The 25640-nt window shown below is 40.5% G+C and overlaps 1 protein-coding gene across 1 annotated transcript; it reads left to right on the forward strand.

The window, feature by feature from the left end:
- The first annotated feature begins 1946 nt into the window (after positions 1-1946).
- phf1 (PHD finger protein 1) lies at positions 1947-25413 on the forward strand. Its single transcript, XM_044033200.1, has 15 exons — positions 1947-2172; positions 2905-2983; positions 3123-3204; positions 7951-8037; positions 10217-10311; positions 10831-10979; positions 11479-11574; positions 14061-14129; positions 14272-14395; positions 15367-15434; positions 17114-17245; positions 18395-18473; positions 22134-22249; positions 22680-22766; positions 24718-25413. Exons 2-15 carry the CDS (start codon positions 2906-2908, stop codon positions 25112-25114), a joined length of 1659 nt encoding a protein of 552 aa, XP_043889135.1. The 5' UTR covers positions 1947-2172; position 2905; the 3' UTR covers positions 25115-25413.
- The last annotated feature ends 227 nt before the right edge of the window (positions 25414-25640 follow it).

Here is a 25640-nt window from a genome sequence, read left to right on the forward strand (position 1 = left end):
TTAGCTTTATAAGACTCCGATTTATTAAGTTAAATATGTTAGAATGACTGATTATCAGGTCACATTCTGACACGCTGTTTGCTGTAGGGGTTTGTAGATCTTGTATTTAGTCGCCGCCTAGCGGTGGGACTTAGTAGCGCCGTAACTGCTTTTTATTATTTATGGATATATTTTTTTTTTTTCAAAAAAGAAGTGCCTCAGGGGCCATTTTGAACCACACGGCCGGGAGTCACCACTTCTCTCCGTTGGAAGAACCACGTGAGACATAAATAAACCAGAAAATATATATAAACATAAACATAAACATAAACAGTTAAATAAGACATTAGAAAAACAAAACGTGGAATTACTTTGTTGCCTGTTCCCTGACATCTGAACCAACTGATACTGTGAGTATCAAGCGACCATTTTAACTTATTCTTTCAAATGTTAGGGCGTAATTAATGTGTCATTTACTCTTTAAGCAACTTTAATGACTAGATGTGTGTTCGCTAAGGCTGCAGCGAGTCTCATTGGGGTGAGTCACGCGTGACGTGCGTGAACAATGTCCTCGTCGCAGAGAATCCAGTGAGAATGAAAGTGAGCGTCTGGTTTCACATTTTTGTTTTTGTTTTTTTTGTGTCAACTAGTTCTAGTTTTCCCGAAAAGAGAAAAATGAAATGCAGAAAGAACTTTACTGGTAAACTTTAGGCTGTTAAGTGTTAAGAAAATGATTTGATCACAACCTTTTAACCCAAACGTGCAATAAATGTACTTAATTGTTTTCACTTTATCACTTCATTTCATTTTATTATAACACATGGCTTCATACCAGTGTAAAAGAAAAATATAAAGATACAACTAACAATAAAAACTAAAAGTTTCCAGAGTCACTTTCTCCCAATGAAGCCAATTATGACACAATGTGAACAAAATGTGGACATAGGACTCGAAAAAGTGGGATAAATCTATATTATACTGATTTCTATTATGATCGTTCATTTGCACATTATATTTTGACATGAAAACACATGTAAATAAGCTGCTTTGTATCAGAAACACCACATTTTTATGTGTCTTAATGCCTTTTTTTTTAACATTTACTGTGCTTTTTTTATATGTTATGTTGCTGCTCTTCTAACTATCTGTCTGTCTATCTGTCTATCCATCTATCTGTCTGTCTATCTGATGAGGAAACGTGTTCACTGCTCAGGAATCTCGCTTGTCCGGGTCTTCTCGTTATGGGGCCCAATTAATGAGGCGGTTAAACTCACTAATTGGCCTCTTAATTGGCCCCCACTCTTAGCTGTGCATGCTGCTGCTGCTGCTTCTCCTCCTCACACACACACAGACACACACATACCAACATCCTTCCTTTCTTCTCCTCTCTTCCCCTCTCCTCTCTCCTCCCTCTGCTCCTCCAGACATCACAATCCCACATTGTCACAACGATTTAGGGTCATCTCCTCCTCAGGCGGCAGAGTGGACTCAGCCTCCCTCCTCTGGATCTCTCCCTCTCTCTCTCTCTCTCTCTCCCCCCTTCCTTCCTTCATTCCTTCCATCCACACTATCACTCTCTCCCTCCCACTCCATCTCGGTGTTTTATGTCTGCGTCACAACAAGTCGAGAGAGAAAGAGAGGGAGAGAGAGAGAGAGAAGCAGGGATGATGGCGTCTCTGGCGGCTTGATTCTGACAGAGCCGCTTTGATAGCATAGGTGGAGGAGGAAGGGAGGGAGGGAGGGAGGAAGGGAGGGGGGGAGTGGAGGAGGGAGGGGAGGGGTGGGGGGGGAGGAAGCAACGGTGAACATGACGAAACGGCATCGCGGAGGACAGACGCACAAACTAGACTGAGAGACGGACAGACAGTCAGTCAGGTCCCCCCCTCTCCTCTCCTCTCCTCCTGTCCTCCTCCTGTCCTCCTCCTCCTCCTCTGACACACACACACACACACACACACACTCTCACACACACTCAGAGGTGCTTGGCACACACATGAACACACATGCACCTCATTCACTTTTTTGCAAACACGCAGGCTGCGCATCTGTAACTGGGCAGCAGCAGCAGCAGCAGCAGCAGCAGCAGCAGCAGCAGCAGCAGCAGCAGATGAGAGGGCATCATCCACCAGTGCGTGTCCAGCAGCCTGACCACGAACCACTGTGACCCCGACGGAGAGGAGTTCTACTGGACAGGTACACATCCTTCACCGGCCACCTTTACTGTACGTTTATGCCTCATATTGTTTCCTCTTATTCCTTCACAAAAGACGCACACACACACACACACACACACAGACAGAGTGTTGTTGTTGTGTAGATTCCTGCGTCTGTTCTTGACTTGAGTGCACGCACTGGAGCAAACGCAGCGGCGGAGATGATGCTCATCATACGCACGGCCGCCTCATGCATCTAATCAAGTTTTTACAGATGTTGGGAGAGGAAGTGGGGGGCAGTTGGTCGGGGTGGGTGGTGGGGAGACGGCAAAGTGCAAAGTGGAGCGGCACTCCGATGTCCTATTTTTTGGTGCGCGTTCAATCAAAGTGTGTGTGTTTGCAGCAGTCGTCGTGCGGCGCCGTGTGCGTTTTTTCATGTGTGCATTAATCATTTTTTTGTCTTTTGCTTGTGTACACACACACACACACACACTCTCTCTCTCTCTCATCTTTTACTGTGGTGGATAACAGGCTGTCTGCTAAATGCTCTGGTCTGAAAGGAGGAGGAGGTGAAGGAGGTGGAGGGGAGCAAGAAATTTTTAACCCCCTTTGCAATGAAAACCCATCTGTCTGAGAGGCAGCCTCTAACGCCGGGGCCATAAACCCCCTCTGTCAGCAATGGCAGCAAAGTATTCATCGAATAAATCGGATTTCCATTTCACACAAGCCCCTGCTCTCTCTCTCTCTCCCTCTCTCTGCTCTCTCTGCTCAGGATGGGGGGAGTAAGTGAAGGAGATGATGTGTTGGCTCGATGGAGTGATGGACTACTGTACCTCGGCAATGTGAAAAGAGTAAGTGTGTGTGTGTGTGAGGCAGAATTCCAATTTTTTGTTTTGTCACAATCGTTTTCCTCACCTGCGACACACGCATGCATAACTCACCCCCCCACCACCACCACCACCACCACCACCCCCTCTCCTCTCCTCTCAGGTGGACGGAGTCAAGCAGTGTTGTCTGGTGAGGTTTGAGGACAACTCCGAGTTCTGGGTGCTGAGGAAGGACATTCACACGTGTGAGTAGAACTTTTTAAAAAAAAACTCCACGCGCCGGCTGGAAAAGTTACTTCCTGTTGAAGTGGTGGAACTACTGAACTCACACTGAAGGCGTTCGTGTTCCTGAAACTTTTACACAGACACTTTTCTGAGTCCTTGAGCTGAAAAGAGCTCTACCGACGTGTCAATTGATCATTTTCAATCGAATAACAGAGGATTTAATTTTTGTGCAGTAATGCTCCGTGACATTTGAAATATTTTCACACAATAAATATTGAACTGAATCCACTCACAATTGCAAAAATTGTCAGAAAACTCACAATTACTTTGCCAAATGTTCCAAAAATTGTACAGCAATTTTACAATTCATTAATGGCCTATAGTGTAACCTTTAAACAAAGAAAAGGGCAAAAGAGAATACTTTCATGGTTATGATTGCTTGCCAAATAGTGAGCCCATATGTCTGCATTGTTTTTAAACTTAAGAAAAAGCTCCATATACTGGAAGAATACTGGTAAAATTAAAAGTAATTAAGCACAGCAGCAGCAGGATCTTGTCAAATAGTGAGAGACTTCAGCAACATGTGAAAACCATCTTATAACTTCTCTATAAGTCTTTATTATATTAATGAAGTTACTTTTTAAGAGGAAAAAAGAAAAAGTTCATGGTTATGATGCTGTGATTTGCTGCTTGCCAAATAGTGATCCTGTAGTTAAAACTGTGTTATCACCTCTCCCTAATGCTTTGTTAGGTATTAATACAGTAGAGCTGCAACTAATGATTATTTTCATAATCGATTAATCTGTTGATTATTTTCTCGATTCATCGTTTGGTCAGAAAACCTTTAAAAATGTTGATTGGTGTTCGTCAAACCTGGAAATGATGATGTTCTCAAATGTCTTGTTGTGTCCACAAATCAAAATTATTCACTTTTAATGATTTCATTGTTATCCAGAACAAGAACTGAAGAAAATACTCACATTTAAGAAGCTTAAACATCTTTTAAGCTTAACAATCTTATTTTAATCATAAAAAAAGCTTCAAACCGATTAAGCTGCAGATTCATTTACCGATCGTTTAATAATCGAGTCATTGATTAATCGTTTCAGCTCTATAATAGTGTTACTTTTTAAGGGTGGTCTTAAATGGTACCACTCAAACAAACACAAAAATGCAGAAAAGAGAATATGATCACATTTGTTGCTTGCCAAATAGTGAGCCCACACTGCATTGTTTTAACACTGTCTTACCCTTGTGCGGTAATGCTCCGTGACATTTGAAATCTTTTTACACAATAAATATTGAACTGAATCAAAAAATTGTCACAAAAAAAACACAATTATTTTGCCAAATCTTCCCAAAATGGTGGTACTTACTAATAAGTCCACCCTTAAAAAGGATTTATCAATAGCTTATAGTGAGGTTATTAATTGGTTGATAAAGAGATAGTGTGTTTGTACTCACCAAAAAGCTCATCAAGTAAAAATCCATCCATAAGTCTGCGGTATCATAAGAATATGATTAATCTCACCATGAGACAATCTTTACTAGCTTGGAACATATGTTTGTAAACCGCTCACTCTGCCACACCAAAGTCCATTGAGAAAACCGTTGATTTTTAGCTCACACGGACACAGCAGCCGCCGGTCCACTGCCGCCTCATTTGTCACATTTGTGTCACTTCAGTACGCCCGAACAAAGAAGTCAGTTTGGCTTTACTGATGGAGGCAGCAGTGGATAAACAGCTCCTGAGCACTGTGACGTAAAATCACTGATTTTCTCAGTGAGCGGTTACAAACGTAGGAAAAAGGCTGTGTAACGCTGAGAAAATGTGACATAAAGTATTCTTAGATTCTTATAGACATAGACTTTATGAGTTGAGCCTTTTGTTATGTTGCTAAAATCTTTGTTTTAGACACGTTATAACACAGTTTGCACAGGTAGATGCGCAGTCTCACTATTTGGCAAGATGGTACCTGCCTAATGAGTCAGTATTGGGAGCTGTTTTGTAAAGTGTGAGACACAAACTACAGACATGTGAGCTCTATATTTGGCAAGCAACAAATCACTGTTGCCCTTTTAATCTAAAATGTTATCACATCTCATTAATGATTCATGAAGTGCTAAGGACCTACTTACACAGAAAGTGTTTGAGTCCATGCTGAAACTCTACAGTGTGAGTGCTTTCCCGATTCGATCCTCTGTCGAGCTTAAAACAGCACAACTTATACTAAAACTACTATGACTGAATACACTCACTTGCCATTTTATTAGGAACACGGGAGCTTCTCTGCTTCGCGGTTTGACTTATTGTTTGTTCAGAGATAGAGAGCTTGTCGTACCAAGTACCTGCAGTATATGAGTTGCTGTTGCCTTTCCATCATCTCGAAACTGTCTCATCATTCTCCTCTGACCTCTGGCATCAATACGGCTTTTTCACTCAGTGAGAACTGTTTCAGAGAACTGCTGCTCAAATGTTATATTTTCCCATATTTTATATATATATGTTCTCTTATTCAGACCATTCTGTGTAAACACTGGAGATGATACAGTTGTTTCCTGAATAAATAGAATCACTGTCTCATTTCTTCCCAATGTTGATGCTCAGTTTCACCTTCAGGAACTTGTCTTAACCATGTCTACATGCCTAAATAGATTGAATTGCTCTAGTTTTATTGGCTAATTAGATGTTAGTGATAACAAGCAGTTGAATGGGTGTACCTAATAAATTGGACATTAATTATTTATATTTAAAAAAAAATATTCGCCCCTTTACACTTTACAATTCCTTAATAAGATGTTATAACACATCAGATTAAAAGGACAACAGTGATTTCTTGCTTGCCAAATAGTGAGCCCATATGTCTGTTAAGTATTTTGCAATGAGACACTTTATCAGTGTGTGAAAACTATGTTATAACCTCTCTATATCTCTTTATTATGCATTAATAAAGTGTTGCTTTTAAGGGTAGTCTAAAGTGCTACCTTTTAAACAAACACAAAAAGCAGAAAAGAGAATATGATCACATTTATTGCTATAATGCTGTGAGACCTGAGTAATGTGTTTTGTACGTAACAAACTAAAAATGCTCCAAATACTATCTCACAAGTACAGCACAGTAGCGGCAAGACCTTGCCAAATAGTGAGACACTTTGTGAAAACTGTGTTACAACCTCTGAAGTTTTAATTACACATTAAAAAGTGCTACTTTTTAAGGGTAGGCTTAAGTCAGGGGTGTCAAACTCAAATGACCTGGGGGCCAATGAGCATCTAGTCTGATCAAGCAGGGCGGTGGTCAATATAAAATATTCATTATGATATTAGACAGAATTGCAAAGTAAAATAGCTTGTTTTGATATAAAATGATTCACAATAAAAACATATTTATGATGCACAAAAACAGAGAATTAAATTGAAAATTTAGCAAATAATGACGAGGATAATTGTGATTAAAACAGCTTAAATGTATGTAAGTTCATGTTGAGTGTAATACATTTAATAAAGCAATGATTACAACCCAATGTCTTATTACTGTTATAAAAAATATTGCCGGCAAATACATTTAGTCTTATATTCTGTCTCTATTCCATCACCTTGCACAGTGGTTGGCGGGCCGCATGTAATTGATTGGAGGGCCACATGTGGCCCCCGGGCCACCAGTTTGACACATGTGGCTTAAGTGGCACCACTTAAACACAAAAAAGCAGAAAAGAGAATATGATCTCGTTTGTGGTTCTGATGCTTTGAGCTCTGATTGATTTGTTGTTTGCCAAATAGTGAGCCCACACATCTGCATTGTTTTACACTGAACAAAAAGGCAACTACTAAAATGGGGTAGTAAACACAGCAGTAGCTTATTGCTATAATGCTGTGAGACCTGAGTAATGTGTTTTGTACGTAGCAAACTAAAAATGCTCCAAATACTATCTCACTGATAAAAACAAGTAAGTACAGCACAGTAGCGGCAAGACCTTGCCAAATAGTGAGACACTTTATCAACATGTGAAAACTGTGTTACAACCTCTCTGCAAGTCTTTATTACGCATTAAAAAAGTGCTACTTTTTAAGGGTAGGCTTAAGTGGTACCACTTAAACACAAAAAAGCAGAAAAGAGAATATGATCTTGTTTGTGGTTCTGATGCTTTGAGCCCTGATTGATTTGTTGTTTGCCAAATAGTGAGCCCACACATCTGCATTGTTTTACACTGAACAAAAAGGCAACTACTAAAATGAAAGGGGAGTAAACACAGCAGTAGCAGGAACTTGCCCAATAGTGAGACACTCTATCAGTGTGTGCGTGTGTGTTTTAACCCCATAATTTTTTATTATGTATTAATAAAGAGTTACTTTTTTAAGGGTGGCCTTAAGTGGTATGTTTTAAACAAAGAAACACAAAAAGGTTCATGTCATGACGCCGTGAGCCTTGAGTTATACTGATTGGCCACATTCTGATGTAATTGGTTGATTAGAGTCTCATTTATGAATTTATTAGACTAATGACTCCTCAGGGGGAAACGGCGCCCCCTTCTTCCCACTCCTCCTATTATCAAACAGACAGGAAGTTGGACGCTTGTTAGGACCACGCTGAATATCTGCCCATCAAGTAGAGTGAAATGTGAAAGGGTACAGGAGACACTGAAATCAATGAGGTGGCAAGGACGTGAATCAATATACATAAATTAATCCCACTGACTGCTCTCTCTCTGTTTCTCTCTTTGTCTTCTTGCCCTCCCTCCCTCGCTCCGTCTCTGTCTTTTTGCCTCAGTTGCTGCTGGAGTGGAAGAAGTTTGCTGTATTTGCGACGCTCCGCCTCTTAAAGAACCCCTCATAAATTGTCTCAAATGTCGCCACGGTAAGAAAGCACGCCTCATCATCCGCTGTCAGGCAGTGGTTTCTCCGGCGAGTGCCTGCACTGACCTTGAAGATTTGACAAAGCGTGGTAAATAAGTGTCGGTCTTTAAAAAAAAAAAAGGAGAAAAAAGCAAACAACACAGAACATCACACATCACAGATGATAGATTCAAGTTGTTGCACCTGTGTCCTGACTCGAATGAGAATGAACAAGTTGCTGATTCACGTGGAACTTTATATGTCTTTGATGATAAAAGATGGCGTGACTTTAGTTTTTCTTCAATTTAAAGAAAGACCGCAGCTGTTAAATGGAAAAATCCAAGTTTAAAATGATCATGTTTGACCCTTCTTCCTCAGCTTCACTTTATGTGTTAAGATTAGATTTGATGAGATTAGATTAGACTTTATTGATCCCACACTGGGGGAAATTCTTTGGTTACAGCAACAAAAAGGTCAGAGGTAAACAAATACAAAAAGAAAAGTTATAAAGAATATTAAAAAAGTGAGTAAGATTAAAGATTAGATTAAATAATATTAGGATATTTGGCACAGGATTATTGCTTGTAACCAGAGGTGCACTGACGAGGTGTACCAGGCAAATGCTTGGGGCCCTCCCAGGTACATTTTCAATGATGATCCTAATATGCAGCTCACCACCATTACATCCAAACCCCCTTAATGGGGCCCCTTTATGAGTGGTGTTGTGCTGCGGCACTTCTGGGGCCCCAATAAAACATAACAAGTGGGCCTCTGAGAGCCGGTACTAATGTTATATTTTGCAACAACGTCAATGAAGCCCCACTAATGGTCGGTGAGAAAAGGTCTTGAGCCATGTCCAAGACTGACCTGCGAGTGGCAGTAATGAGCCCCTCACTATTGAAGCCTGCTGGAGCGTGAGTCTGACAGACTGAACCTGTGAGTGGAGTCTGGAGTCTAGGATCACCTCTGTATGTAACCCAGTCCCAATCATGCATGACTTTGTACTATGGGATGCCATAGTACCGTACCTGCAGACATGGAGAGAACAGTTCTTAAACCTGATATAAAAAGTGGACGTAGTCTTGTGATGGTGGTTCTTCCAAGGACACCAGTGTGGAAGTAAAACTATAATGAATAGCCACCAGGGGGAGACTGTGCTGGTTGGAAAAGGAAGTGCTTTTGAATATAAGTCTAGGAGCTAATGGGGTCTCTAGTTTTGATTCAAAATTTAGAGAAGACGCACAAATGAAAACGTGGCAACTTGGTTTTTTGAGGTTCATTTAGCTCCACTGGCTACCGTTAGCTGCCCGCATCAAAGTCAAATCACTGATGTTAGCCTACAAAGTGCTTCATGGGTCTGCTCCCACCTACCTAAATCATCATCCAAAGATTGTCGCCTGGCAGTGCCAACACCCCGCACAAGAAGGAATGACACCGAGCGCTACCAGAACAGCGGCGTCCCTGTCTATCTCCAAGAAGCTCTTGAAAACCCAGCTCTTCCAAGGGCATCTTCTGTCCCAGCTTAGACCTTACCCCCTCCCCCCTGTCCTTCTGCACTTGGATCCACGTCGGCACTCTCACCTTCTATCAGACCACTGTTCCTAGCTTGTGGAGTTCTTTCCAAGACGTCCAAGCTTATAACTCTTTTGTAAGTCGCTTTGGATAAAAGCGTCTGCTAAATGCTTAAATGTAAATGTAATGTAACTGCACACGGACAGGTTTGGGATTTAGACTCAGAACCTTGCTGCTGAAAGTGCTCCTCTTTTCTTTTGACCATGACTGATGATCTTTGGTGGGGCCACACGGTTGGTTGGTGCAGTGGTTAGCACTCTAACCTTTGCAGCAAGAAGACCCAGGTGGAGTTTGCATGTTCTCCCTGTGTGTGCCTGGGTTTTCTCTATGTGGCCCTTTAATGGACTGGCGACCTGTCCAGGGTGAACGCTGCCTTTCGCCCTATGTCAGCTGGGATTGGCACCAGCGATCCTCACGTGCAGGATAAAGTGGTAGAAGACGATTGAGTGACATTTTTTGAAAGAAGAACAACATCCAAATTCCCCTTCTTCCTTCTTCACTCCTCTGAAATAAAAAAAAAAAACACCCAGAAGAGCTCTAAATCTGTAGCTGCTCTGCCATTACTGTCACTCACACAGTCTGTGCGGCAAACACGCATTAAACGCTCTGCCTCCTTTCTCCCATTACAGGTTTTCATCCAGAGTGCCACACGCCAGCCATTGAACCGGAAGCCGACAGCGATTCGTGGATATGTCGGCAGTGCGTCTTTGCCGTCGCAACCAAGGTCAGGCTGCAACATCTCGCCGTCTCCCATTCAGCGTGTAATACTGAAAGAAATCCAGTCAAATCTGTCACTGCTCTGTTGTGTACGGGCAGGTAATGTGTTTATCTGAGGCAGGCGCACGCTAATTCCCCCCATCACTATTGACTCCGATATGAGATGTTCTACATTGTGCCCGAGAAATCATGAGCAGTCGATAGTTATGAGGCCCGGGGATAAAAAAAAACCCTGCGCGTGAGTTGATGGGAGAACATTTAAAGTCAATCAATCACGTGTGCTCCAGTTCTGTAGATGTAAGATGAGAAAGCGCCCGCTTAATTGTCAATTGCTCAACGTCCGTATCCCATTGTGCAGACTTCCGCCGCCTCGGACTCTATCTCTCACCGCTGACCCACAATAAAAGCAGACGAACCGTCGTCTCCGCGGTGAATGCGTGGATTTGTCATCCTCTGCCGCTCTGACGCGACGGTGATTTGAGGCGGTCACTGATCAGTCACTTCTCTCCTCAAACTGTGTCTCCAGAGAGGCGGGGCCCTCAAGCGGGGACGCTTCGCCCGACTCATGCAGTTCATGAAACTCCGACTCCCGTACCAGCTGTCGTCTTTGGACTGGGACCCGCAGCATCTGACCAATCAGCAACAGTGTTACTGCTACTGTGCCGGACCTGGAGAGTGAGTGACACTGCAGAGGCCGGTCTGAGCTGTGTGTGTGTGTGTTTGTGAAGCCTTTTCTAGATCTAATCTATCGTCACCTGTCATCCTGCGGATTATTTGTGAATTACATGCAGCACATCGGACGTCAAACGTGTCTAACAGCATTAGCGGAGATTTCTTAGGGTTTGTTTTGATTTTTTTGTTTGTGGAATGATGCGAGTGAACTTTGCTGAATACAGATACTGTCAGTCACAGAGAAAATGTATTCGATTTTCTTTTTAAAAAAAGGATTTGAAGCATTTTGTCATTATTACTTTGATTCTCTGCATAAAAGAAAGGGATGATGTGCAGTGAGCTGGACATTTTTATTCTACTGTTTGACCTTCCTTCCGTAATATGCAGACTTGTCAGGTGACAAATGTTGGACTGATTGATTGATGGATTGATTGATTAATTCATTCATTCACTCACTCACTCACTCATTTATGTGTCTTGGTGTTTTCTTGTTGAATTGCAGGTGGAACCTAAAGATGCTGCAGTGTGGAAGCTGTGGTCAGTGGTTCCACGAGGCCTGTACACAGTGTCTGACCAAGCCTTTACTGTATGGAGACAGGTACGTTTTATTTGTATATATATATGTATACAGTATATGTATGTGTATATATATGTATATATACCCTCTGCAAATGCTTATTTTCCTTCTCCTTTAATTGTAACATTTTTGAGAGGGGAGCTGAGGCTTTTTTTAGGTTCTCTCTGCTCGCTCTGCTGACACTCAGTGTGTTGAACTGTTATGAGCGTCAGGTGTTATTGAATGGATGGCAACAAATAACAACTAATTGGCCTGCGATTAATGACCCTAAATTTAACACGTTTCCTTAACCTCTGATAACACATCACGGTCTTTTATGTCAAAAAATAAAGACATTTGTGACATAATACAACCTTTAGCTTATTAGCTGTGTGAAAAATAAATGTTAAATATATATATTTGCATATATATATAGAAATATATTTTTAATATACACACATATATATGGCGTCACCTGAGACATTTACGTAGCACGCAGAGGAGTTTCTGACTTAAAAAATAAAAATATATACATACATATACATATATATACATACATATATACATATATATACATATATATATACATACATATACATATATATATATACATATATATATACATACATATATACATACATATATATATCTATACATACATATACATATATATATACATATACATATATATATACATATATATATATCTATACATACATATACATATATATGTATATATTTAATTTTCTTAATCAGAAACTCCTCTGCGTGCTACGTAAATGTCTCAGGTGACGCCATAAAAAGTTATTACACGTATAGAAGAAGTATTTTAATTCTCCTGATTTAGACCCAGTGGATTAAATATAGATTGACTGTCAGGGAGGGTGAAGACAGATTGGTACAACATCTGTGGCGCGTGTGGACGGAGGCAAAAGCAAAGACGGCGTTCACAGTCGGAATAGTAAACACGAGCCGTTGCCGTGTCCTCGCGTCATCGTCTCTTCCCCGTGACCTTCGAGTGTGAACGCATGCATATAGAAGGACAGATGCGCACGATGCTGGTGCCGAGCTTCAGGGTCAAACAGGACAGAATATTATTATTATTATTGTTATTATTATTATAGTGGAACAGACCTACCTGTCCATTTATTCTCAGCTCAGATTGATATAAATGGTAAAATATTTAGAGAACGGGGGGGAGGGGGGATTGTGTTAGAATTGACTATTAACTGACATGTGTTTGGTATGAAAAATAAAAATGAAACACGATACTTTAAAGCAGGGGTGTCAAACATACGGCCCGGGGGCCAGATCCGGCCCGCCAGAGGGTCCAATCTGGCCCACAGGATGAATTTGTTAAAATTTCACACTACGATTACAATCTAAACGTAATGTCAAATACAATATTTTACTGTTCCAGATACCTGTGACTAAATGTTTGTGCCTTTATAGAGCCAGTGTGATGTGTAAACAGTACATTTAGGCATGATATTGTTGAAATTGCAGTTATATTTCTCAAGAAATGTCATGTTTTGTAAAAATATCCTTCATTAAATGTAAAACAAAGGAGAAAAAAAGCAAGGAGTTCTTGTTGTTCATAGGTTATTATGCTATTATTTTACTATTTTTACTGGTCTGGCCCACTTGAGATAAAATCGTGCTGTATGTGGCCCCTGAACAAAAATGAGTTTGACACCCCTGCTTTAAAGTAACTATGAGATATGTTTGGCTCAAAGAAGAAGAAGGCGCAGTAATTCAGTCCAAAAAAATGGGAAAATATAGTTTGTTCAAGAGCATTTTTAGACATTTCGTTCCCCACATCTCGCACACATTTGTGTCTTAGTAGAGTCTTTGTAACAAGTTTCATTCACGTTTTAAGTCTTTGTTACTTTTTTTAAATGACACATTTAATAAATGAGTCTTTTTTTTTGCACAAAATAAGAAGAAAAAACTGTTTTGCCTGATGAAGATACAATGTTTTGGCTCGATATTCAAAAATTGGCCCTAGAGCAAACGTACTTGCCGACCTTTCACATTATTTGAATGATTTTTATGACATTATTTAAAAATAAACTACCTGCGAGAATTCTTTGTCATTCGTTGTCTCAGAACTTTGTTTCACAAACTAAATATTATTTTCATAATCGGGTAATATGTCCATTATTTTCTCAATTAATCGAGTCTATGTTTGGTGTGTAACATATCAAAAAATGTTGAAAAATGTTAATCGGCGTTGGAAAAACCTGGAAATTGTGACGTTCTCGAATGTCTTGTTTTGTCTACAAAGCAAAATTATTCAGATTTGATTCATATTTGTTCTATGGAACAATAAACTAGAAAATATTCATATTTAAGAAGCTGAAAAATCACAGAAACTAGAAAATATTCACATTTAAGAGGCTGAAAAATCACAAAAACTATAAAATATTCACATTTAAGAGGCTGAAAAATCACAGAAACTTGTTTTAATTATTTAAAAATACACTCAAACCCATAATCATGTATCTTTTCTACTGTTTCTGTTCTAGATTTTACCAGTTCCAGTGTTCTGTGTGTACAAAGGGACCGGAGACGATCCAAAGACTTCCCATGACCTGGTAAAACAATAACTTTAATTATAAACTTGTTTCTACTTTCTTTTGATTCTTAGTAAAATGTTTAAAAAGTTTAGGGAACTCACGTAAAGTGTTCTTTATCTTCTAATTCTTGACTTTTTTTCTGATGTCTTTTGAAACGCAGGGTGGATTTGGCTCACTTAGTGCTCTACCATCTCTCACTGTGCTGCAAGAGGAAGTACTTTGATTTTGACCATGAAATCCTGTCCTTCACCAATGAGAACTGGGACTCGTTGCTCCTGGGCGCGGTATTGATATTTCCCACCCCTCCCCTCCCACTCGCCGTTCAAGCGAGCACCACCGTGATGATGAAATGATGTGCAATGCCAGCCGTCAGCCTTTGTGCATTTGAGACATAAAGCCCATTAGCCAGAATTAAAGTGAAACTTAGTGTTAAGGAGAAAGTGTGACCTCCACACGAGCTCAGACTGGAAGAACTTATTACCGTCCTTAAACATTTCACTACTTTTTTTAAGCTACTTTTCAATCACTTATCAGGGTTTTTATCATTGATGACTTTTATCAACTCTTTATAATCACATTAAAGTTGCTCTGAAGGAAATATTTTGGTTCGTAGTTGCATTCGTCATACAAACTCCAATTTTCAGAACATTTTCCCCAAGTAACTCGTTTATTTTGGCGGAAAAATGACGGCTACGTCTACATTTTTCTGTTTTCATTTAAAAACACATTCATTCTGCTGTGGGTACGTCTGCCTTCCACGCTACCGTAGAGTTTTTTGGTGTAGCAGCGTTACAGCGCCACTCGCAGGCTCGAGTTTCACTTTCACCTCATTTGTCTGTTGCCCTAAACGCACAAGACAATCCTCCATCCTTTCTCCAATGATGTAAACAGAGGGCGGGAGGATCAACTTCCTGTTCACTCTGGCAAGCTTGGACGCAGGTCACTTCTGATACGGAGCGGAAAACCCCGTTTTTTTTTTTCAAAGGAAAACATAGTAGTGTGGATGTAGCGTATGTTGCCATGGTGACACTGAATAGGATTAGCATTTTCAGGACAGAGAGACAGAGACGTTTCAGTTAAAAAGCCGCGTCTTCACCTGCAACGAGTCGTCCCCCGTCTGGACATTACTGCTGTCGTAGAGAGTGTAACTATGCAGCGGGGGCTCCTGTGTGTGATGGCTGTCTGCTGTGTAAACACGCCTCTGTTTCTCATTCCCTCCCCTCCTCTCCCCTCCCCTCCTCTCCTCTCCCCGCAGCTCTCCGACACTCCGAAGCAGGACCGCTGTCACAATCTCCTCAACGCTCTGAACTCCCACAAGGACAGGTAAGTCATCGCATATGATGAGAGGAATAAACAGACCGCCACGCCTGACTGGAGTGATGAGAGGCACTCCACCAACGCAGGGTTCAAGAAACTAAAATCTTACGGCCAATTGCTTTATTTTGTCTTCTTATAAGAGGACACAATACATAGGCGTTGAATCACAATAACCAGACAGGAAAGCCCTCAATGATTTTTAATGATTACAACTGCTGTGGGCGGAGTCTAGCGATTGTTATGTTTTATAAAGATGAAAACACTTTATATTTATATGAATATTCCAGGAACGCACGATTTTATACATTTTCATTTCAAATATGTTTTATACTGTTCGCATTTCAGGTTCAACACAAAATCTGGTGTTTGTGTACAACTTTTATTGTTTTTCTTCACTTTAAATTGTTAATATACTATTTTAACATGCGGTAAATTGTAAATAACTGCCAGATATTGAAAGATGTGCAAAAACACTGACTCACAGGACGTCTTCTGGTCCGTTTATGGTCAAAATAAGCAATTGTTTACCGTCATTTTAAAGGTCCAGTGTATGCAACATTAAGCAGGGCTTACTGTATTTGCAGAAATTGAACATATTCACCATAAGTATGTTCGTATAAGTGTGTAATCACTTTAAAATAAAAAAAAGAGTTTGGGATTTCGTTACCTTAGAATAAGCCTCGTTTTTCTAAAGTGGAAGTGAAACTACACTAATATGTAAAAGTCCGAAATCAGAAAACGAAGTTTATTTCGTCGACGTGCAGCGTGTCAGAGAATCCTTAAATTTTTGGGCACAACTGTTCACGCTTCGATTTAAAGATTACCTTAGATGTGAGAGGTCAAAGGTCAAAGTGGCCTTTAGAAGACATGTTTTGTCAACATGCAGAGAAATAGTGTGCAGACCAGGGCTCGAAAATGTCATCTGAGATGATGTATGTATGTATGTATGTATATGTACATATATAAATATATATATATATGTATATATATATATATATACATATATAAATATGTATACACATACATATATGTATATATATATATACATATGTATACATATACATATATGTGTATATATATATACATACATATATATATATATATATATACATATATATATATATAAATATGTATACACATACATATATGTATATATATATATATATATACATATGTATACATATACATATATGTGTATATATATACATACATATATATATACACATATATACATATATGTGTATATATATATATATATATATACATATATATACATATATATATACATATATATATATATATATACATATATATATACATACATATATAATGTAATGGTAATAATAATAATAATAATAAATAACACATTTATGCAAAAATAATCTATAGATAAACAGCAGGACGTATCAAATCGATTGGTGGGCCACATGTTTGAGACCCCGCGTGTTGACCGAAAACTGTTGGTCAACCAAAACCTGGAGGCAGCGGCTCCAGTTTATACATTTCTAAGTGAACGAATGTTCTCCCACGCGTCTCTGAACTCTCGTCGCGAGCATCAAAGAGAACGTGGCGGCGATAGGAAATTCACAAACTCATGAAGTGATAATGACTCCGGTGAGAAAGAGCCGCGGGGGCAGCCGCGCTACTTTGTTACCTCATGCTGTGTCTTTGATGTCGCACCGCAGATTCGTATCCGGCAAGGAGATCAAGAAGAAGAAGTGTCTTTTCGGGCTGCAGGTCCGAGCGCCGCCTCCGCTGACGTCCGACTCGTCTCCGCTCATCACCGAGCCGCCTATCAACATCACACACAGGAGAAGGTCAGAGTAAGGACAGCGTCTCTCTCTCTCTCTGTCTGTCTCCTCGTGTCTCCTCATGTCTCAATAGGATTTGCTGGATTCCCTCGGGACGTGTGTGGTTATTACACACGAGCAATTAAGTCAGGAATCAAAGCGCGGCAGTTTTCACACGCCGGCGAAAGTATCCGCGTCTTAATGTTCGGCGGGAAGAGCCGAAGCCTCCCTGTGAGCTTCTCATGTGCACACACACACACACACAGACACACACACACAAACTGTAGAGCTGAAACGATTCAATTGATTGACTAAATTAATCTATTAAGCTAATTTGATAAACGATTAATCAGTTTGGAGCTTTTTTCATGATTAAAACAAGATTTTTGATTGTTAAAGCTTCTTAAATATGAACATTTTCTTCATTTCTTTGCTCTGGATAACAAAGAAATCATTGAAAGTGAGTCATTTTGGTCATTTGAGAACTTCATGTCCAAAAAAAAAAGGTTTTCTGATATTTTATATACATATATATACACACATATATACACACATATGTGTATATATGTACACATATATACACACACACATATATATATACATATATACACATATATACACACATATATACACACATATGTGTATATATATATACACATATATACACACACATATGTGTATATATATACACATATATACACACACACACATATATATACATATATACACACATATATATATACACATATATACACACATATACATATATACACACATATACATATATACATATATATACATATATACATATATATACATATATACATATATGTATATATATACATATATATACATATATACATATATGTATATATATACATATATGTATATATATACATATATATACATATATGTATATATATATACATATATATAGATATAGGTGTTTTATACGTTTGATGGTTTTCAGTCTGCCTGTCGATGATGTTTGGGCTCACACTGTGGGGAAATTTAATCTCAATAAACAGTCGCGATGGTCCAGTAAATCACTGTTGCTGCTTTCATATGCCCCGCGTGTTTGACTGCGAATAACAGAAAGAAAGTGCAGCATAAATGTATAATTCTGATATTAATGTATTTATGTTGTTGTTGTTGTTGTTGTTGTTTTATTTCCAGCCCGCTGTCACTGCCCTGCCAGAGGAGAGTGACGGGGTCCGAGTCGCGTAAATCAAAGCGACGGATCATAGAGACACAGGTCAGTGCTTCCGTCTTCAGTCTGGGCCACAAAAAACAAAAAAAAACCTCTCTGATTATTATTTATTTCCCTTTCCTTTCTTTTTTCTTTTTTTCTTTTTTTCTCTTAAAATGTCAGTCAGGTAAACAGCTGGTGTGTCAGTCAGCAGACGCTGTGACGAAGGTTCATTACGTAGTCTGGATCCGTGTGGTTTTTAAACCCTAGGTACTTTGCTGTGTTTTTTACCCTCTATCACGGCGCGGTTTCTGGAAGCTGAGGAGTCTCACGTCATCGCAATACCGCGCGGTTATTACAGTAAATTCACTCGCGCCGTCGCAGGAAGCCGGCGCATCAACATCTTTGGAAAAGCATCCCAGCTCGCCTCGCCTCAGCAAATTAATCTATTAAGCTAATTTGATAATTGATAAATCAGTTTGGAGCTTTTTTCATGATTAAAACAAGATTTTTGATTGTTAAAGCTTCTTAAATATGAACATTTTCTTCATTTCTTTGCTGTGGATAACAAAGAAATCATTGAAAGTGAGTCATTTTGGTCATTTGTGAACATCATGTCCAAAAAAAAGGTTTTCTGATATTTTATGGACCAAACGATTAATCGGACAGATTAACCGAAAACACAAAAATAACATCATAGTTGCCAATTGGTTCCAACCAATAACCTCAAAAGAGTTTTTCAGCTGCTTCATTTGAACAATTATCCTAAAACATGACAACTAAACAGACAAACGTTTATTTTACAACCAAACTTTGAGGGAATTGCAAAATTATAGATAATACATGTATTTTTATTTATTTATTTTTTATTTTTTTGTTAATTTTATGAATCCTAAAATCCAGAATTAAAGAAATATCTTTGGACTCTATAAAAACATTCAACATCTTTGGAAAAGCATCCCAGCTCGCCTCGCCTCAGCATGCCACGGTTTAGGTTGGTTTTCCACTATAAAAAAATAGCACCTACTCAAATTTAACATGCAAAATCTGGCGTTTGTGTACAACTACAGCGTTTTCTTCATTTTAAATTGTCAATGCTCCGTCTTCTCATTCAGCGTGAGACACACACGCCCACGCGTGACACTTCCCACACTGACATGTGATAAAAGTCGCTAGTCTATGAATCGATGACGTGAAGGCAGATTGCTCTGCGTGTTTTGGTAGTACAGCCTGTCTTGAATGAGAAATTTCTTGTTGCCGGGTAAATACGCTGGTTGCAGAATGGAACGCGCCGCGCCGTTAAGTGAAATACGACGTGGTGTCAACACGGGATCTTTTATTCTGAAAAGTAAACCGGGTGTTTTATTTTCCTACTTCCTCTCCATAAGCTAAGTTCCAAAATTGAAAGAGTAAACTGAAAATAACTGCCCTTTTATGGTTAAAATAAGTCTTAAAGTCCAGACAGACATTTTGAGGCGCTAAAGGGTTAAATGCCTGCTGATGCTGTGGAGAGGTGTGTGTTTAGCTCAGTTTAGAACAAAATAAATGTACAGCTCAAAGAGAAACTGCACAAAATAAAAAAAAAACCAAAAAAAAAAAACAACCCACTCATGTGTTTCATCAACATCTGCGGCTCGGCGGTGCATTTATCATGATCCTCAAAACACATTCCCCGGCGGATCGAGCGCGGCACAAACCGGCAACACCGCATGTGGCATGTGTGACTATTTTAAACCTCCACGGCTCATTGTTCCGCGTCCTCCTCCTCCTCCTCCTACACACAGCGCTCTGATCCGTGCATGTGCACTTCTTACTACAGAAATCCTGGAGCTCGAATGCTCTCGGCTCCCATGCTGCCGTCTCTGATTGGGGCTAATCTCCGTCCGTGTTGTGTTGCGTTGCGTTGCGTTGTGTTGGAGGAGCAGGTTTTGGGTTATAGCGGGGAATGCTGATATGTGAAGTCTGGGATCACGTCCAAATGCACTTTGCAGTCGATTACAGTTTGGCCAGGTGGTGCTGGCACCTCGACAGTGCAGCACTGACAGAGTGCGTCCACTTAAAGGTGCAGACACAAGACTAAAACTCAATAATAGCAATAATAATAATAATGATGATGATGATAATCTCCCGCTTTAGAGAAGAGTCCAGCAGCGAGGGAACAGAGGTGGCTCTCATAATCCCATCTTTATTCTGTATATTGTTACTAACGATTTATCCTCCAGTTAATCCCAGCTCAAATAGAGCGACACAATATTTCTATAGCGTCCATTTCCATTTTATTATTATCGTATATTTTGCTCTCTTTTTAACGCTGAACTGCAATTTTCAAATTTCTTACAGCCAAAATGTCGGTGTGAATTTGCCATTTTGGATTAAATATCGTCCTGACCTGACACAGTTATCATTTTAAATAAGAACAACGATGTTAAAAACGACCATTCCCTCTCATATCACAATCACAATTTCAGTCAAAATAATCACAATTACATGTTTATGGAAAATCCTTCGGCCGTAATGCTGCGTCACATTGAATTTCAATAAAAGTACATCTTATCGCATTTTATCGTATTGTATCATAATGCATCATAAAATAAATATACATTATTATCTTATCTTACTGTCATATCCCAAGGCGATGTGTTAACGTGTCTTATCGGATATTGTATTGTATCATATTTTATCGCAGTGTATTGTAAAGTGTCTTATCGTATTGTATCTTATCGTTTGATGATTTTGTTTGCAGATCATTTTGTTTCATTATAATTAGATTTTTGTCATCTGTACTTCTTGGTGTTTCCTTTTTTGTTTCATTTAGCTACGTAGCATATTTTTTTGGTTATTTAATACATTTTGGGGATAACTGGTAAGGGACCAGAATGCATCGACCTATAAAAGTTTTTTTAACCAATGATAAATAAAGAGATACCTTTATTATATTTTTTTATTTGATATTTAAAGAGAGAGAGAGATACTGTCACTCGTTATGTGACCATGATTTAAGACGTTTGTTGTCTCACTTTTGGACAATTAAGCACAAAACATCGCCAAACTTGAACTGAACATGATGTTTCAATAATGATCACGTTTAGTTTGAGATGATTCTACAGAAAGGTACACGGGACATTCGTAGAGGGGCAGGAGTTATTATTCACCCAGTGTTGACCTCTGCTGCTCTAACATTTGACGTGCGGTGAGCTCAGAGATGTTTGTCTTCATACCCCCGGTTGTAACAAGTGATTGTTTGATTTACTTTCAATCATCTCGAAAACCGGCCCGGTCGCTCTGCTCTGACCTCCGGCGTCAATAAAGCATTTTCACCCAGAGAACTGCTGCTCACAGGAAATCCTCTCTTATTTCAGGTCGTTCTCCGTGTGAACCATAGAGGTTTAAACAGTTTAAACCGCTGTACCTAATAAAGTGGCCGCCGAGCGTATATCATGTGCAGACGGCCGTGTCTGATGAGCCTCGGGTTGATGTGACTGACATCTTTTATGATGTTAGTATCGATTGACAGATAAATCTGCTCTTTGCTGCGCTCGGGTGCTGCAGGAGCATGAAATGAAAGGTCTTTCCACGAAAAAGTTCCATTTTTGAATATTTATCGGCAAACTTGACATTTTACATGTATGTAATTAACTTGACGCATCAGTGAGCACCAAGGTTTTAGTCCTGTGAGGACACTGTCTCATCTGTGTGTGTGTGTGTGTGTGTGTGTCCTGCTCTCAGGATTGTCCACCGCCAGTCCCTGCCAACCCCATTGAGCTGCTGCCATGTTGCCATGGTTATATGGGAGGGGCCAACCTTTACAACTCCAGGAAGTCAGAGGAGGAGCTCAGTTTGAGGTAATGTCCTTGTTTCATGAGCCCTTGAGTTTCAAAACGCTGGTTTTATGGTCTGGATGGGTAGAAATGGAGACCTTATGGAAATGATTATGACGTGGTTTCCTGCATTTGAGTCCACCATTCACACCGACTGTCCTCATGTCCTCCTTCACAACATCCATGATTTCCTCCACCTTGTCCAACACACTCACTGTCCGTCCTCTGCACGCGACCAAATCATCTCAATCTCCTTTATCTTACTTTATCTCCAAGCCGGTCAACCTGAGGTCAAACCCTCAAATATGCTCATCCTGGTCCATCCTAATGACAATATCAGCATCTTCAGCTCTGAAAACTGAGTCCTATGAATAAAGCGTGAAGTTCAGTCGTGCTTGAAGCTGTACAAAAAAAAGCTGTTGTTCACGCCAGCCTCTGTGCGTCTCTCCCGCAGCTCTGCCCCCAAGCGGATGTACGGCTGCTACCACAGCTCTTACAATGGAAACGCTGCACTGTCCAGGACTCTCCATCACTACAACAGGTTCTTCCTTCCTCTTCCTCATCCATCGTCCCTCATTTTCCCCCGCGATTATGCGAAGCTATTCGTGCACGCGCGTGATTTAGTAAGAATAGATTAAAAGAAAGAATGAGTTCCTGACTCGAGTCGTTGGCTCGCTTGCCTGCTCACTCACACGCCTTCAAGTCATAAAGGATCAAGTGCTGAATTAAACACATTTCACTACGATGACAAAATAAATGCCATTAAAGTCACTTTTAAACAGATTTACAGCAGTATTTGCACACTTAAAAAATCTAAATCTCAGTTAAACTAAAAACGTAGTCGACTATGTCAAATGTTTCAGTAGAAGTGATGAATCTAAAAGTTTATGTCAAAGTTAATAAACTAATTTGAGCCACTAAGCAGACTTTTATATCGCGTGTGCAACTGTGTCCATCGGCTTCTTGGTTTTATGTGTGTGGATTATACTTTGAGGGCGATGGACTGGGGCGTCCAGGGCTTGTGAACGTTCTAAATCTACTTGACCTCTGGTGCTGGATCAGCGACAAATGCTGTGATAGTTAAAGTATCGACACTCAGTCAGTCATGGAAGAAGGTCAGAGTCCGGATAAGATGGCCACGAGGTCCAGTTCTGCTCTACACCGGGTATTAGAATGCGTTTCCTGTCATCAGATACAGATACGACACATGCGTCCCCGTTGTCCACATCAAGATCCGATTGCTATCCAATCACGGTCATCCCCCTTGACATCAACTCCCCCTTTTCTCCTGCAAACAGCGATGTTAGCCACACGTGAAGTCTAGAGCTGCAACTAACGATGATTTTCACGATGAATCGAGTCATCGCTTGGTCCATAAAATGTCAGAAAACTGAAAATCAGCTGAAAAATTATGACATTCTCGAGTGTTGTGTTTTGTCCACAAAGCAAAATGATTTCTTTGTTATGTGGAGCAAAGAAATGAAGATTATATTCACTATATTTAAGAAGCTGAAACAATTGAAAATCTAGTTTTAAAAATTACACGTCATTTAGCAGACACTTTTAACCAAAGCGACTTACAATGGAGTGGAATACAATCAGCCAGGGGTGGAGTCGAACTTGCGACCATTGCGACCATGATGTCTTTCGCACACAGGGTACCGGTCTTGACCACTGAGCCACTCCACCCACCTGCATTTGACCCATCCTAGAATTAGGAGCAGTGGGCTGCCACACTGAGTAGCACCTGGGGAGCATACCGTGCTTAGGGGTACCCCAGCTCTTTTGACCAGATGGGGACTTGAACTGGCGACCTTCCGGTTACAAGCCAAGTTTTCAAGGCACTTTTCCACTATATAGTATCTGCACGGCACAGCATGACCCGATTCTACGTGGTTTGGTTCATTTTCCATTATGGCAGTGCTGTCGCTAAATACACCAGACTCGTCCTTTGCTAAATGTTGGAGATTAACTTTGATTTTTTAAGTCTTCTTAACTTTTCTACCGTTCGGCATCGTTGACTTGACTCTTCCAGTGACGACACTCTCTGACCAATCAGTGGCCGGCACTCTGTCGACATCACATTTTAGTATTGGCTCAGCTCGCTCGGAACCTCGCCAAAATCGCACAACAATATATCCTCGGGTGGTGAGGCGGTATCGGATTGCAATTCGATCCCAGAAAACACATTTTAATCCCAGGTGTAAAGGAGGGGCCTATGATGCTATGTTGAACGTGTGCTTCTCAGTATAGTGGTGTCCAGATGTCGTGTCGCCGGGCGACATTCGCGCAATTCACGCAGGAAGTGATTTTATAAAAACCCAGTTGTTTAGCATTCAGGCCTGATTGGACACGGCATACAATAATAATCACCAAAAGTTGCGTGTGTGCATGTCTCATGGATAGTTTCCTTTACATTGAAATATGTAGAAGACGACGGTGCACTACGCCTGCTCCTGACCCCCGTGCTTATCCCCATCTCTTTTCCCCAGCATGGAGGACACTTGCAGGTTACCACCACCCTGCCTCCCGTACCCCCTCAGCTCCAATGGCAGCCATCACCACCACCACCACCACCACCTCCATCAGCACCATCACAACCACCAACACCAGCTACAACACCAGCCGGGGCAGAAGCAGCTGGAGCCCCTCATCCTGCGCGACCTGCCTCCTTACCAGGCCGGCATGGGCGGAGGTGGCGGTGTAGAAGGAGGAGGAGGTGGTGGCGGAGGAGGAGGTGGAGGAGGGGGGATGGGAGTCGGAGGTGGCAGTGGGACAGTGGCCAGGAGCTGGGGCGGAGGGGAGGCCGTGAGGATCTTGGCGAGACGCGTGACACCAGATGGGAAGGTTCAGTACCTGGTGGAGTGGGAGAACGTGGGTTTGTACTGAAAACGGGAAAACGCTCAGACTGTTCTGCAGTTGCCACTGTAATACTGTGTATGTGATATGTGGCAGTGTTTAAAGTACAAGCAAAACACACACACACACACACACTTCCCCACACGTCACAAAATCCAGGTTGTTCTAATAGTATCACCTCTATACTGCATCACTGTAACCTCACTACTCGTTACTAAATGTCCCTCTTTGCTAGTGGTTCTCTGATATTTGTACTGTTAACTTTGGAATATGCCTTTGCATTTATCATGTTTTACAGTCATGAGAGAAAATGTTAAAACTCCTCCTCACGATTTGTCGCTTTGGTTTTTCGCAGATTAGAAAAAAACCCGCCTCGTCTTCATCGAGAGAAGTGTGGATTACTAACGTTGTGTGGAAAGTTGCAGCTAAATTTTTAATCAGTTAACACAAAGACACTAATGAAGCCAATGCTGAAGCTCTGAAACTTGCATTCTCGTGAATGGCCATTAGAGGGCAGCTATGTTGCTGGTTTATGTGCAAGTCTATAAAAAAATTG

This window comes from Solea senegalensis, linkage group LG9, assembly GCF_019176455.1.
Source record: "Solea senegalensis isolate Sse05_10M linkage group LG9, IFAPA_SoseM_1, whole genome shotgun sequence".
Taxonomy (NCBI): Eukaryota; Metazoa; Chordata; class Actinopteri; order Pleuronectiformes; family Soleidae; genus Solea; species Solea senegalensis.